At 39.5% G+C, this 12437-nt stretch overlaps 1 protein-coding gene across 1 annotated transcript in view; it reads right to left on the bottom strand.

Annotated features, from left to right (window-relative positions):
- net1 (neuroepithelial cell transforming 1) overlaps positions 1 to 12437 on the bottom strand; it is a 34945-nt gene that overhangs the window by 13156 nt on the left and 9352 nt on the right. The window contains exons 2-4 of the mRNA XM_016681756.1: positions 7553 to 7616; positions 1639 to 1701; positions 549 to 611 (exon numbers count right to left, since the gene is read on the bottom strand). Of these exons, the coding sequence (XP_016537242.1) occupies positions 549 to 611; positions 1639 to 1701; positions 7553 to 7616 (190 nt within the window). The remainder of the gene's footprint in view (positions 1 to 548; positions 612 to 1638; positions 1702 to 7552; positions 7617 to 12437) is intronic.

Genomic DNA, 12437 nt, shown 5'->3' with positions numbered 1-12437 from the left:
AAGGCAACAGCTTGTGAGTCAATCATTGCTGAATGTTCTATAAATACACATTAGAGTAAAGTCAACTTTGTGAAGGTAAGTGCTGCAATGATGAGGTTATCAGTGTGTGTCTATATTTAGTCCCCATGATATTTTTATGAATTTATATTGTTTTGAACTTTTTAAAGAAAGTTATGTTTTTCTTTAAGAATGTGAGTATGAGTGCTGTGCATAACAGCAGAGCTGGGCTAAGACAAAAATACATCAATATTCTGCAGAGATATGGCTTTATTCTTTCTTTTGATTACTATTTTTCTTCCTCTGAGAATTCAGGATGTTGAGGATGGAGTTCGAACTGGGCATGCCTGTTCCCACATGAATGCTCTGCATGACTTCCACATGTGGATTCTTTCTTATTTTAATTTTAATGTGGGTATACGTGTCTGTATAAATTTAAAATTTCCAAAATTATTTGAGATGACATTCGTTGTGATTTGGTGCCATGAAAAGTTTCATGTATTCTGGTTGTCTAAAGTTAATTGTGCCAATCAGTCAGTCTGGTGACGTACCTTAAAGTCGAAGCTGCAGATGCTGATGGAGTCACTGGCGTCTTTTTGTCTATCCTTCCATTTCTGTAAAACAAACAGAATAGCACATAGATCAATTCCTTTGTCACATTATTGATCCCAGGACCACACAGTTTGATGAACTGTGTGGGTATTTAAATATATTTTAGAGCCAGAGAACTTGGAAACTTTAAGTCATAATCAACATTTTCATGGGTTTTGAAGCAGATAAATTGTTTTAAAACATAAACAGTTGTTGGCAACAAATGAAAACAAAAGGTGACATATGGGTAATGTCCTCAGAACAGGATATGCACTTCCACATAATGAAACCATATAGAAATGTGTCAATATACTCCCTTCAATGGGTTGTTAGCATTACAAAGGAAAACTTTTTTTTCTTTTGTAAAAAAAAGTCAGAGGACTATGTCAGAAAACAAAGATCATCAGTGCAGGAACTGTGGCAGAGTTTATAGGATCGCGACTTAGTTTCTCAAGATCCTGAGAAATGTTTGATAATTTGTGAACTTGTTTTTTGGGTGGTGGAGTCTAAACCAGACATTGAGAACAATTTACAGAGATTTCTGCGGTTTAGAGATGTCTCAGTTGAGGATATTATGCACATGCAGAGAGAGACATGAAGCTGAAGTTGGTTTCTGATTGCAGCTTCTTATTTTGGAAATGGCTAAAAGGCGATTCCACCTAATTTTTCCACTACCTTCAGTAGCTTTCATCTAGTTAAAAAACTACAACACCTAGACTCTTCAAACGTGTACTAGATTCTTCTCAACTAATAGCAGAATTTTTAAATCCAAGTGTGGGATTTGTGAAACCTTTATTTTATATGTGAAACTTCAATAGAGGACAATTTCAGCATTTTTTTCTTTCTATGTCCCTTTAGGGACTCCGTACCAGACCTACAGTCCTTTTGTTTTTGTTGTACTCCTGTTAGCTCTTCTACCCCCAGTGAGGAGTTGAACAGTTTAATCAATAGAATAGTATTTAATAGAATTTACATGTAATGATTTAATTTAATAGAATTAGCATAGCAGTATTATATCTCTCGTTTTTTCCATTGTGTCTGATAAAATACCTTGAAGCCAGAGCTGCAGATGCTGATGGTGTCGGCATCATCCTTCTGTCTACGTTTCCTCTTCTGAAAGGAAAACAGTAGGCTGAATTTCAGCATAAGATCACAGGATCACACAGCTTCACATTCAACACGGTGATGAACGATGTAGGTCCACTGGTCGGGATCCACTGGTCCTTCCGATGCTGAGACGGGGCTTGTTAGAACCAGGGCACAGAATCTTGTCTGAATGCAAAGAAACCACCAAAAGCAGACATGTGAACAACCTCTGGCCTCCCTGTTGGAACTTTGGACCAGTTCTGTCAGGAACAGGAACAGAATCAGGATCAGGAAAAGGTCAACAGGCAGCAAGTGAGAAGAGAGACGTAGCTTGTTGTAAAAGCCTTAAGATGCCCTGGTGGTCCCTGGGCCCCCTGGGGCCCTGCTACTGCCCATTAACCACCAGGCCTGAGTGCCTCTGCCTGAACACAAAGGAGGTGAAGACCTGCATAACCAGTGAGGTGAAGAGGACCAAAATGGATACATAATGGTCAGGGTGGGTGACCCTGTTTGTTTTCCCACATCCATAAATATCTCAGGGCTGTTTGCTCACCAACTTTAACTAACACCACCCCCACAAACACACACCTTTAAGCTCCTGCTGCTTCTGACTGCTGGCTTACCATAACAATAAAAGCTGCATTTTGTTCTGAACACGTTATGCTGTGAACAAAAGGTTGTATTTAAGTGACTTTGACTCAGCAGAGTTTCAGTCAGAGCCCCAGATGAGCTGAGCAGAGGGAACCAGGGCACAGACAGCGTCTGCTGTCTTTAGTCTGCAGCAGCAACAGAAAACTAGTCATTACCAGTTTGGACAGGACCCTTACATCATTTCAATTTGCTAAAAGTCTCACCTTTAGAAAATGGTGCTAAGGTTTATTCAAATGAGGATCCATATTTTTTACACAAATCAGTTCTTTTCAATCCTACAATAAAAAAACAAATCCAGGGGGTATTACAGAAAATATCTTGCATTAATTCAATGAGGTTAAATTCAAACGTGTAACTGACGATTGCGTATGAAGCTAACAGCCCACTTTCACTGAGGCTTAAGAAAATCTCCCTGGTAATCCTGTTCAAATAAAAATATCTCCCGTTGTGAATCATTTTGAACAAATACAATTCTAGCAACCAAGTTTGATGTGGAATTAGTTGTAGAAGCAGATTTTCATTGGATCAATCAATGACCAGTGTTTAAACATAGTCACTGGTTACTACTGCCAATTTGTAGCAACAACACTGTTCAGTACTGTTGTTGCTACAAAGTGAAGAAGTTGTGAAAGCTCATTCAGCAGGATGGCCTGAACACACTCCAGAAAAGTTTGAGGTTTTACAATGAAAAAGTATTTTTAAAACATCTATTCTGCCTTAATTGGTTACTTTTTTATGATAATGTTAAAAAATGATGTTTTTTATTTGTAATCTGTTTTTGCACATAACTTTATACTCAGTCTGATGGCGTCATTTTAAAATATTAAATCAGATGTTCTCATCAGTATTTGAGGAGCCTTTTAACCAAATATATTTTCACAAACTATGTGACATTTGAGACATCAAAGTGCAGCTGCTATATGTGGATATAGAAATGATAAATATGTGAGCATATTTATCATATGGGACTTTCATTATAACACTGGAAGCAGAATAAAGAAATTACATGATTAGAATTGGGGTGGGACTTTATAACTTATACTTCAACAACAAAAAAAATCTAATCTAAATAAATACTTTCTCACTTAAGTAATTCCTCAGACAAATGCTTCTTTCTTTTACCAAAAACTTTTCTATGATATACAAATTTTATGAGATGTACTAAAAGAAACAGATGATGATTTTGGTGAACTCCTTCCTTTACTGTTCACAGCCCAGATATAGAAATACTAACTTAGATTAGTATTTCAGTCAGAGAAAAAAAAATGGAAAGGGAGAACATAATTATGAAACTACTGAGTTGAAGGTTATGCAGCCCTTTTAACAGACTGTCAGAGAAGGCAGCTAAAGTAAATTCATGTCTCTGCTTGCATCAAATGTGTGAAACCTTCCTCCAAGTTTAATATCGCCTGAAGCTCAAGTTTTAAACACAAGACAAAAACAACCCACGTGCAATCCATGTATGAAAACGCACTGAGGGGTAATGGAGAAAATGAGCCGTCCTGTTCCTCCAACCCCAGGAAACCTCCCTGTCAGCGGTTTGCACATCAATCCAGATCGAGCTGCAGCCTGTTCAAACGGAGGGAACAGTCCGATGTAAACACCGATTAACAAACACGGCCCGCCTCTCCTCCTTGCACACACATGTGCACACGCACACACTCCAGCTGCAGAGGTAGGTTAGAGTGCAGACATCGAAACACATCTGCTGAAATGACAGAAATGTCAACAGGAACAGTCTGTTATCTCCCAGACTGATGAAAGATTTAAGGGCTGCTATGGCTCAAAAGAGCTAAAATGTTTTATGCCATTAAATTATGGTTCTAATGTTCAGAGAAAAGTTATGCTCTGATCTGAGAAGCAGCTTAGTCAGAACTGGTCTGGGTTATGTTGGAAGGAAAAAAATAAGTGAAAAAAAAACAAAAAAAAACATTTACTGGCTGAAAGAGGGAAGCAAATCCATGTGACCTTTGAGCTAGCAGAATCATAGCAACAAGCTGGATTAGGGTTGTGTTATTGTTCCCCTGCACTTCAGCCACATTCAAATGAGAGTAAAGGCAAGAACTGGCAGGTCTGGCTGCTCTGCAAGGCATGTGAAAGCACAGCGGGGGAAGTTTGGAGCTGCAGGCACCATTCTAACTGTAGTTTATGGCAGCTGTAAAACACATGCAGAGCTTGATACCTGGAAGCACCAAAATCTGATCCAACAGGAATGTTTCACAAATCACAAAGAAAGCTTAAGAGAGTTTGTTGAGGTTCTGATGCAGTACTTCGCAAAAAGGGTTTTGTTCTGCAAAACCCTTTATACACCACATATCTAGGATGTGACGTAGACAGCACATGCAACGGAACATAGAAGCAAAATGATGCATTGTTTTCATCATATTTTTGATAAAAATCTGAAAAGTGTGGCATGCTTTTTAGACTCGAGAAAGACTTCTTGCACTAAGGTGCCCAAACTTTTTTTCTCAGGTGAGCCAACACAAAAGGAAGGTGAGTTCAAGTTTTCCACCATATCACATTTTAAATTATCAATCAATCAATCACTTATCATCCATAATTTATCCATAAATCATCCATAAATTCTAATTAATAAAGGCAATCTTGACTTAAAAAGAATTAATTAATCTAGTAAACATAAAGTTCTTTATTTGAAGCAGATTCAAGCCAGGCAACTTACTGAAATTTGTTTTAGTTTAGTTTTATTTGTTTTAGTGCTTCAACTAGCTGAAATGTAGACCTCATGCCTTATTGCCTACTATTTCATAATTTCTCTATGAAATTATGAAATAGTAAAACAATCTAAATCATAAGTGCAAATATTTTCACACTGCTGAACAGCTCATGATCATCTGAAACTGAACAGTTCCCTGTACTGAAGCCATTTTCCTTATGGAGAACTGTTTTGGACTTGAACTTGGTGAAGAGAACTTTTTCTTTTGCTACATTTTAGTCACCGAGTTCCCAACATTAAACTTGATCATCATCATCATATTGGAGTCGTCTGAGGATCCGTTTCCTGCTGAAACACAGCGGGGAGAAGGGACACCTGTGGTGTCATGCTGTGGGATGCTTTTCTCCAGCAGAGTAAATACATACAAGGCAAACCTGTGAAAACCTTCAGAAGACCAGAGGCCGGTGTGGTTACAGCTGGAACATTGCTGATGCCTCTTCCTGCCTGAACTTGCAGCAAGACACAAGGGTCTAATTCTGACCGCTGTTAATTACCTCCACATTCCACCACATCAGCTGTGTTTGATCTCCTTCAGTCTGGCACGGAGCTGCAAACCTCACTCACATTTTCATCATGGCTTGTTTTCTGTGCAAGTGTGAGAGAATGCGCCGCTTTAAACTTCAATGCTAGGCTGGAGATAAGAGGGGCATGTGATTTCAGCATTCCCATCACTGCCAACTATTTGGAAGGTTTATAAAAAAAAGAGAGAAAAAAAGTGGGGGAGAGCTGAGAGAGAACTAAGATGTTCCACATGGTGTTAGGAGATGACCTAAGTGTGGACTGTTTGTGAATCAAAGGCAGCAGGTTGGCATGAGATCAAGAGCTGCAGGCCTTCTCTCAATCTGCTTTTATTCCACCTCTGGCTGCAGATGACTGATGGATTGGGTTTCAAGCAGCTGTAAACCTCGCCACTCGACGTTTACCCTTTCCTGTTTCTAATCACTGTTTCGTTTGACTCTAAATCCAAAGCAGATCAGGTTTTTTTTTTTTTTCATTTTTAAATACAGCAAAGCTCTGCAGGCTGTTGTGTTCGTTTGGTGGAGGGGTAAAATCTTTTTTCATGCCGCTTGGTCTCTGCCTGCAGGAACAAAGAGTCTTCAAGTCACAGCAACAACAACCGTCACTGATCCTGGAGCAGCTACATCGACACATGTGACATAGAAATACTGACTAGACTAAACCTACAGCTCTTTTCACAAAGATAACAGGTACTACCTGTAAGGCGGCTTTATTAACTTGGGCTTTCAGCCACAGGATCTGGATGCTCTCACATGGGAAAGCGGCTTACACACACGTTGTCTCAGTTTTACCTCCAAACGGAAGCTTAGCTCCCAGTCTGCGTGTCACTACAAGTTGTGCACATTTAGAGGCAATTTGGCTAATTGTTTGTAAGTCGGCTCAAGCTCGGTCAGAAAGAACGGAGAGAACTGCAACAAGTTCCAAACTGGGTTTAAGTCTGGACTTTGACTTAATCCATTGTTCTATTTTCAGACGCTGAATTGAAGAGAACTCTGGGATGCTGTTTTATAACCTACCCCTCTTTTAAACATTCTTCACACAACAGCTGCCCTTATACTCATCTGGAAGTACACACTGCTGGACAGTAGTGCGCTGAAACCAAATGGTTTTACTGTTGGGTATCAGAGTAAAATGGGGGTGAATATGTATCCATGCCAAATAGGGTGCATCGATTGTAGTTTTTTGGCTTCAAAAGCCTGACTTGCTCATACTGGTTTCTTTGTCTCAGTAGTTGCTAAATGTAGCAACAGTTGCTAAGTTGGCTACAGTGGGGTGACTATTGTTAACTGCAGACGTGACCTGGTAGTTTGGCAAAAGGGAAAAGTGGCTCAACTCCCAAAATTAAGGATTTATCGGTGCAAAACTTCCAAATTTTTATCTGCAAGATCTTTTGTTTCATGTCCCATTTTTTTATCCATTTCACATCAAATCCCAATAAAAACAGAGGTTTGTGGTTGCAGTGAGAAAAAGCTTTTTCTTCCTAAATTGAAGTTATTCCTCTCTATTGTTGCTAAGAAAATTACATGTACTTTCCTGCTAATATTGACTCTGAATCTGCTGGTTAATGAATCTGTTGTATGATTATGGATTTGAATCGGCTGAATTAAAATCCACCTGTTTACATTTTAGTGTATTCTGGTTTCCTGGGATGACAGGAAACTTTACTAAAAATAAACTGAAGGAAAATGTAAACTGAATGTTGCTTTGGAGGAGAGTGGCTTACAGGACGTCGCCTCCAACTGCTGTGACAATAAGCAGTGCTACTGTTCAAGACTTTGCTGGAAGAATTATAGCATCAACTACTCAGCCAAGCACCAGAGCTGGGAAATGAGCAGCCACAAGAAAATCAACATGAATATGGAGTAAATTGTTCAGCTTTCTTCACATTATAGTTCTCGCTGTTACTCCCCTGCAGAGCTAGAAGCAAACTTAAAAAACAAAATCAAAAAAAAAAACAAAGCAGTATATACTCACCAAAGTGAAATCCCACTGTGCTCCAGTGGTGAGAAAGGTGAAAGAGCCCCTCCTCCGCAGTGACCTACATGATCATAACAACAATTAGAAGGGAGGATCAGGATAAAAGACCAGCATTCATCTACATGACAAGATTGTTTTTTTTTCTTGAACATTTGAGGGATGACTGCTTCAAACAACCCTTGATTCTCCCATGACCCGGCTAAGAAGTGAGTAAATCTAACTTCAAAGCATTCACAAGGGAGATATGAAAGAACTGTTGCTCAGGATGGTGTCATGAGGAAACTTTTCCCTTCCCATACCTACCACAGCCTTAGCATGATGCGGCTGCAGTCCCGACCAACACAGACAGATAAGGATCCACCCGGGCAGAGAAACGCAGCATAATCCCAGTGGGCCTCCTCACTGACCTCCAGGCTGACTCTGGACCATTCACTTTACTATTTGGAGGAGGAGGAGTCATTAGTTACACCCCCAAGCCCCCAAATATTTAACTGTTTTTGGCCTTGTCCCCAACAAGGTTATTACAGTTAACTATAAAACTAAAATATACTGAAATGCCACATGATCATTTTCGTGTTTGGGTATCTATTTATTACCCTTTTGAACTGACGTGAAATAGATTTTTTACACCGAAAATTTAGAGCAAATTACAGCCCTCCATATTCCTCCTGTCAGAACTGACACTAGTCCACAAAATAACCACAGCAAAAGTTTGGATACGACAACTTTTGTTCAACAATTATTGAAAACATTTTTTGGAAATTCATTACCCAATCGATGTAAACATAATCACAATTCAATACTTTGACCTTTTTGAAATATGCACCTAAAAATTAAACAAAGTATAAAAACACTTAAACTCTTATTATAACTAATACAAACTAAGTTAAAACTAAACAATATTTAACTAATAAAAACTGGCAAACCCAGTTAAAAAATGAATTAAATCTGACTGAATTGGATGAAAAGTCACAATAAAAACAACATTAAACTAAAATGAAAAACCCAACATTATTACAACCCTGGTCTCCAACCATGGCGGCTGGATCCCCGCTTTCCCTCAGTTCACTAGTGTGTTAAAGCACCGCAGTGATGTTGGGGTGAATAAGGCCACAGAGGGAACAATTACACAACCCATCATGCTCAGCCAACTAATGCGAACACTGAGGAGAACATCAAAGCAGCAAAAAGGATTAGTCTGGTACCAACAATTAACTGAAACTCTGTTGAAGCATTTTTTTTCACATGCTTGTATGAGAAATTGGCCCCAAACTACCAAACATGGCAAAGTGAAGCATGGAAGTTATGAAAGAACTAAATAAATGGGTTACAACTTCAATGCAGACTGGGGGATGAAAACCCACCGCAAACTACCAGACACAATGACAGCAGGGTGAATCAAAACCACTGCTGATGCTCATCCCGTATAAATAAAGTCTGCAGTGTCTGAACATTTAATGATACTGAAGATGAATCTCTTTTGGGGGGTCTGAAAAAGGCATCCGGGGAATGTCGAGCTGCTCCAAAACACTTGTTCAGTGTGTGTGTCCTGCAAGCACTGAGTCATTCCAGTCATACTACACACACACACCAACTGTCGTCCCAAAGTGAGAGCTGCAGGCAGCTCTAGACCTTCCTGCAACTCTTTACAACTCCCACCCTGAGTCATGCCCTGAGAAGTCACGCAGAGCTTTCCCCTCATGAAGCTGATCAACATGGAGCTCGTCATATTGGAGTAGAACACTGCTCACTTCACGGTGACATAACATTAATATGAGAATTAATGAAGTTTACCTGAAAAACATAAACAGATATGAATACTGCATTGTAAATGAAAATAAAAGGATAGAGTTGTATGCAGAGATGTTTCTTTTTCTGTGTGGTGTGGAGAGACTTATAATTCTTGTTAGCAATTTCAGAGACTGGGTAGAAACTAAAGTTTGAATTTCCTGTGAAAATCCAGGTTGGATGCAGAAAGCTGTTTAACTGAAGACAGCGAGTTAAAGCAGAACTGCTTGTTAAAGAGTCCAATGTAACAGAAATAAAAGGCCAAAAATGTATTGAAGAAATACAGTAACAGAATACTGAACAACAGAAGCTAACAATACAGCAGAAACCAGCAGATTGAAGCTTGGTTTATGTTTGATCCATGTACATTCCACAGGGAAAAAAGACGTGTGGAATCACGCTGACAACTTTTGCAGCACTTGTACTCTGAGCAGCTTGTCTCCTGCTCAGCGGCTGGTTTCTACCAGGCTGGGGATGAGCCTGGTAGCCTGGCTTCGTCCAGAGGGTCTCTGGACCCTCGGATGTCGAGAGACAATTGCTCTCAATAGAGTAATTGTCTGTTGAGAGTAATTGGTTCCTGGAGGTAAGCAATTGTCTGTTTAAGTTTGAGATGATTGGATTTGATTTTACTTAATCACACTAATGTTACTGGAAACTGTGTGCGCTGTAAACAACCTTGTGGGGATTAGGGTCACAACATTCCTCTTGCTCCAACACCTTCTCCGACTTTACTGCTCAATGTTTGGAAGCGTGGCCAACACAGACTGAACGGCTTCATTCACTTCTTCTGCTGCCATTGCCAAACTACAATCCTATTTCAGCAGACTGCAATTCCAAACCAGTGCAGGAAATCAATCTCAATGGGAGAAATCCAAGATGAAGCAATGAAGGCTGATGAGAACTGAATGGAACTGCACAACAATGACCAGGCGAACTTGCCTGTACTCTGCTAGACTTTAGGAGGCAGCATAGGGCGCCTACGGAAAGTGTACATCAGTATGCAACGTGTTTAGAAGTAAAAACCACAGTTGATATTAGCAACAGTAACTTGCCACCATCAGCGTACGTGAATGGCTGACTGTAGCGTGAAGCGCTAGTCCATAGAACTATTTATCATTGCAGAACAAGTGTGATATAGCACCTGTCATGTCCAATACACAAAGACATTTACACAACTGTTGTTTTTTGGAAACTCAATAGGACTTGATCATATTAAAGACAAATTGACAAACATAAAGTAAAGAATCTAATGAAAAGCAATGAGGGAGTGGTTATGTTTAGCAGACAGGTTCCATGAGAGCTGGGACCACCCACATTACATGTTCGGTGGGGAAGCAGCAGTTGCTGTTTAGGACCTGAACAAATTACAGGAAACAGGAGAAGGAGAAGCTTTGTGGGTGTCCTGAAAGGATGTTAGGGGTCAAAGATTTCTACAGGTGTTGATCTGACCTCAAACTGTTTTATTTTGAGGACAGCAGACAAGCTAGTTTGTGTGAAAAATATTGCCACCTTTAGATATTGTAGTTCAGAAAGACAAGACCCAGGATGAACGCTGACTAAAATAATGGCTAAAGACCAAAAGTGTTAAGTGAAGAAAAGGATTTGTGTGTTGAGAGATATGCTACGGGATGAAACCAGACTTGCCAGAAGATGATAGCTTTTTTCAGCTCAGGTGGCAAAACAAAGAATGATCATAAAAGAGAGAGAGCCATAAAAACATAACAGAATTTCTCCTTTGAAAGAAATACCACACTAACTTGTATTAGCAATTTTTCTAAAAGTCCAAAACAACCTCAAAGCAAGCAAATTTAGCAAAATTTATGAACTTATTTCAAATCTTGCTGTTTCGACCAACCTTTTCTAATGTGACACTTCAAGTTGTGAATAAAAACAAACAAACAAAAAAACAATTCAAACACAGTCTATGCCTCCTTTGCAGAAGACATGTAAAATATACAACAGAAATCATCATGTTGCTCTTTTCACCACTTGACAATATCCTCAAAATTCCCCCCAGATTATTCTCCACTGAAGTCTCTCAGGAGAACAACAGAACATGACGACCTTTTCAGAACGCAAAAGAGAAACTACAAGAAGGAAGAGTAATCTGAACCATTGGTCTAAGCATAAGCATAGACACTAGTAAGGACCTACCCTTCTGCAACCCAAAGCCACAGAGGCCACCTTTGTGACTCTGACTCAGGGTATAAATACGACACAGAGACTCATTCCTTTCAGCCACTAGCTACCAACCTGGAAGGAGAGCCACGTTTATGTGGCCTTCATGTAAAGTGAGCAGGGGAGTAAGGAAGGTAAAAATGTAACTATTAGAGAACTGCATCAGTAACTGAGATCTTGCAGTGAGCAAGCCTCCACAACAACCAGTACCAATGAGATGCCAGGAAACGAACAAATACTCATTTCTCAGCTCTGGTGCTTGGCTGAACGAACAAAACAAAAACCTTTCCTGTTCTGCCATCAGTAACATAATCATGTAGAGTTCACTAAACTCTATTGGAGTTTAATTAGAACTGAGTGCTTAGATCAGACAAGGCAGCATAACCTCTAAGCAACAAACACTCCTCTGTGCGTTGGTGTAAAATAAAGGATGAACATATGGAAAAGAACCTCAATCACCGTTAGGAAGGGTGGATGATCTGTGACACTGTGGGCCTGGTTCTCTTCTGGTAACCTTGTTAAGGTTCATGGCATCACAAAGTCTTTGACATGCCACCAGATTTTGAATAAAAACCTTATCATAAACTAAAAAGTATTATTGCTGTTACTAAACATGATAATGATGTGAAGCATATGAGTGAATGAACATAGACATTTCTTCCAGAGTCAAAATTGTATGGAAAATCTGTGGGGTGACATAAAGAGAGACCCAGGACTCTGGATAAACTAAGAAAAATGTGCAAGAAGAAAAAGTCTGAGATCTCTTTGTTTTTGTTATCTTATTAGCAGAAGGAAGTTCTGATTCCATTATTGTCATTTAACATTGTTAAATCATACTAATTGAATCAGGGCCTCCTGCGTACAATTTTTTAGGTGAGAATAGAAAACACAAAAAAGGAGGAGGCGTGGCTTCAAT

The sequence above is a fragment of the Poecilia formosa genome, unplaced genomic scaffold (genome assembly GCF_000485575.1).
Source record: "Poecilia formosa unplaced genomic scaffold, Poecilia_formosa-5.1.2 Scaffold292, whole genome shotgun sequence".
NCBI lineage: Eukaryota > Metazoa > Chordata > Actinopteri > Cyprinodontiformes > Poeciliidae > Poecilia > Poecilia formosa.
This window is presented reverse-complemented; position numbering and strand designations above follow the sequence as displayed.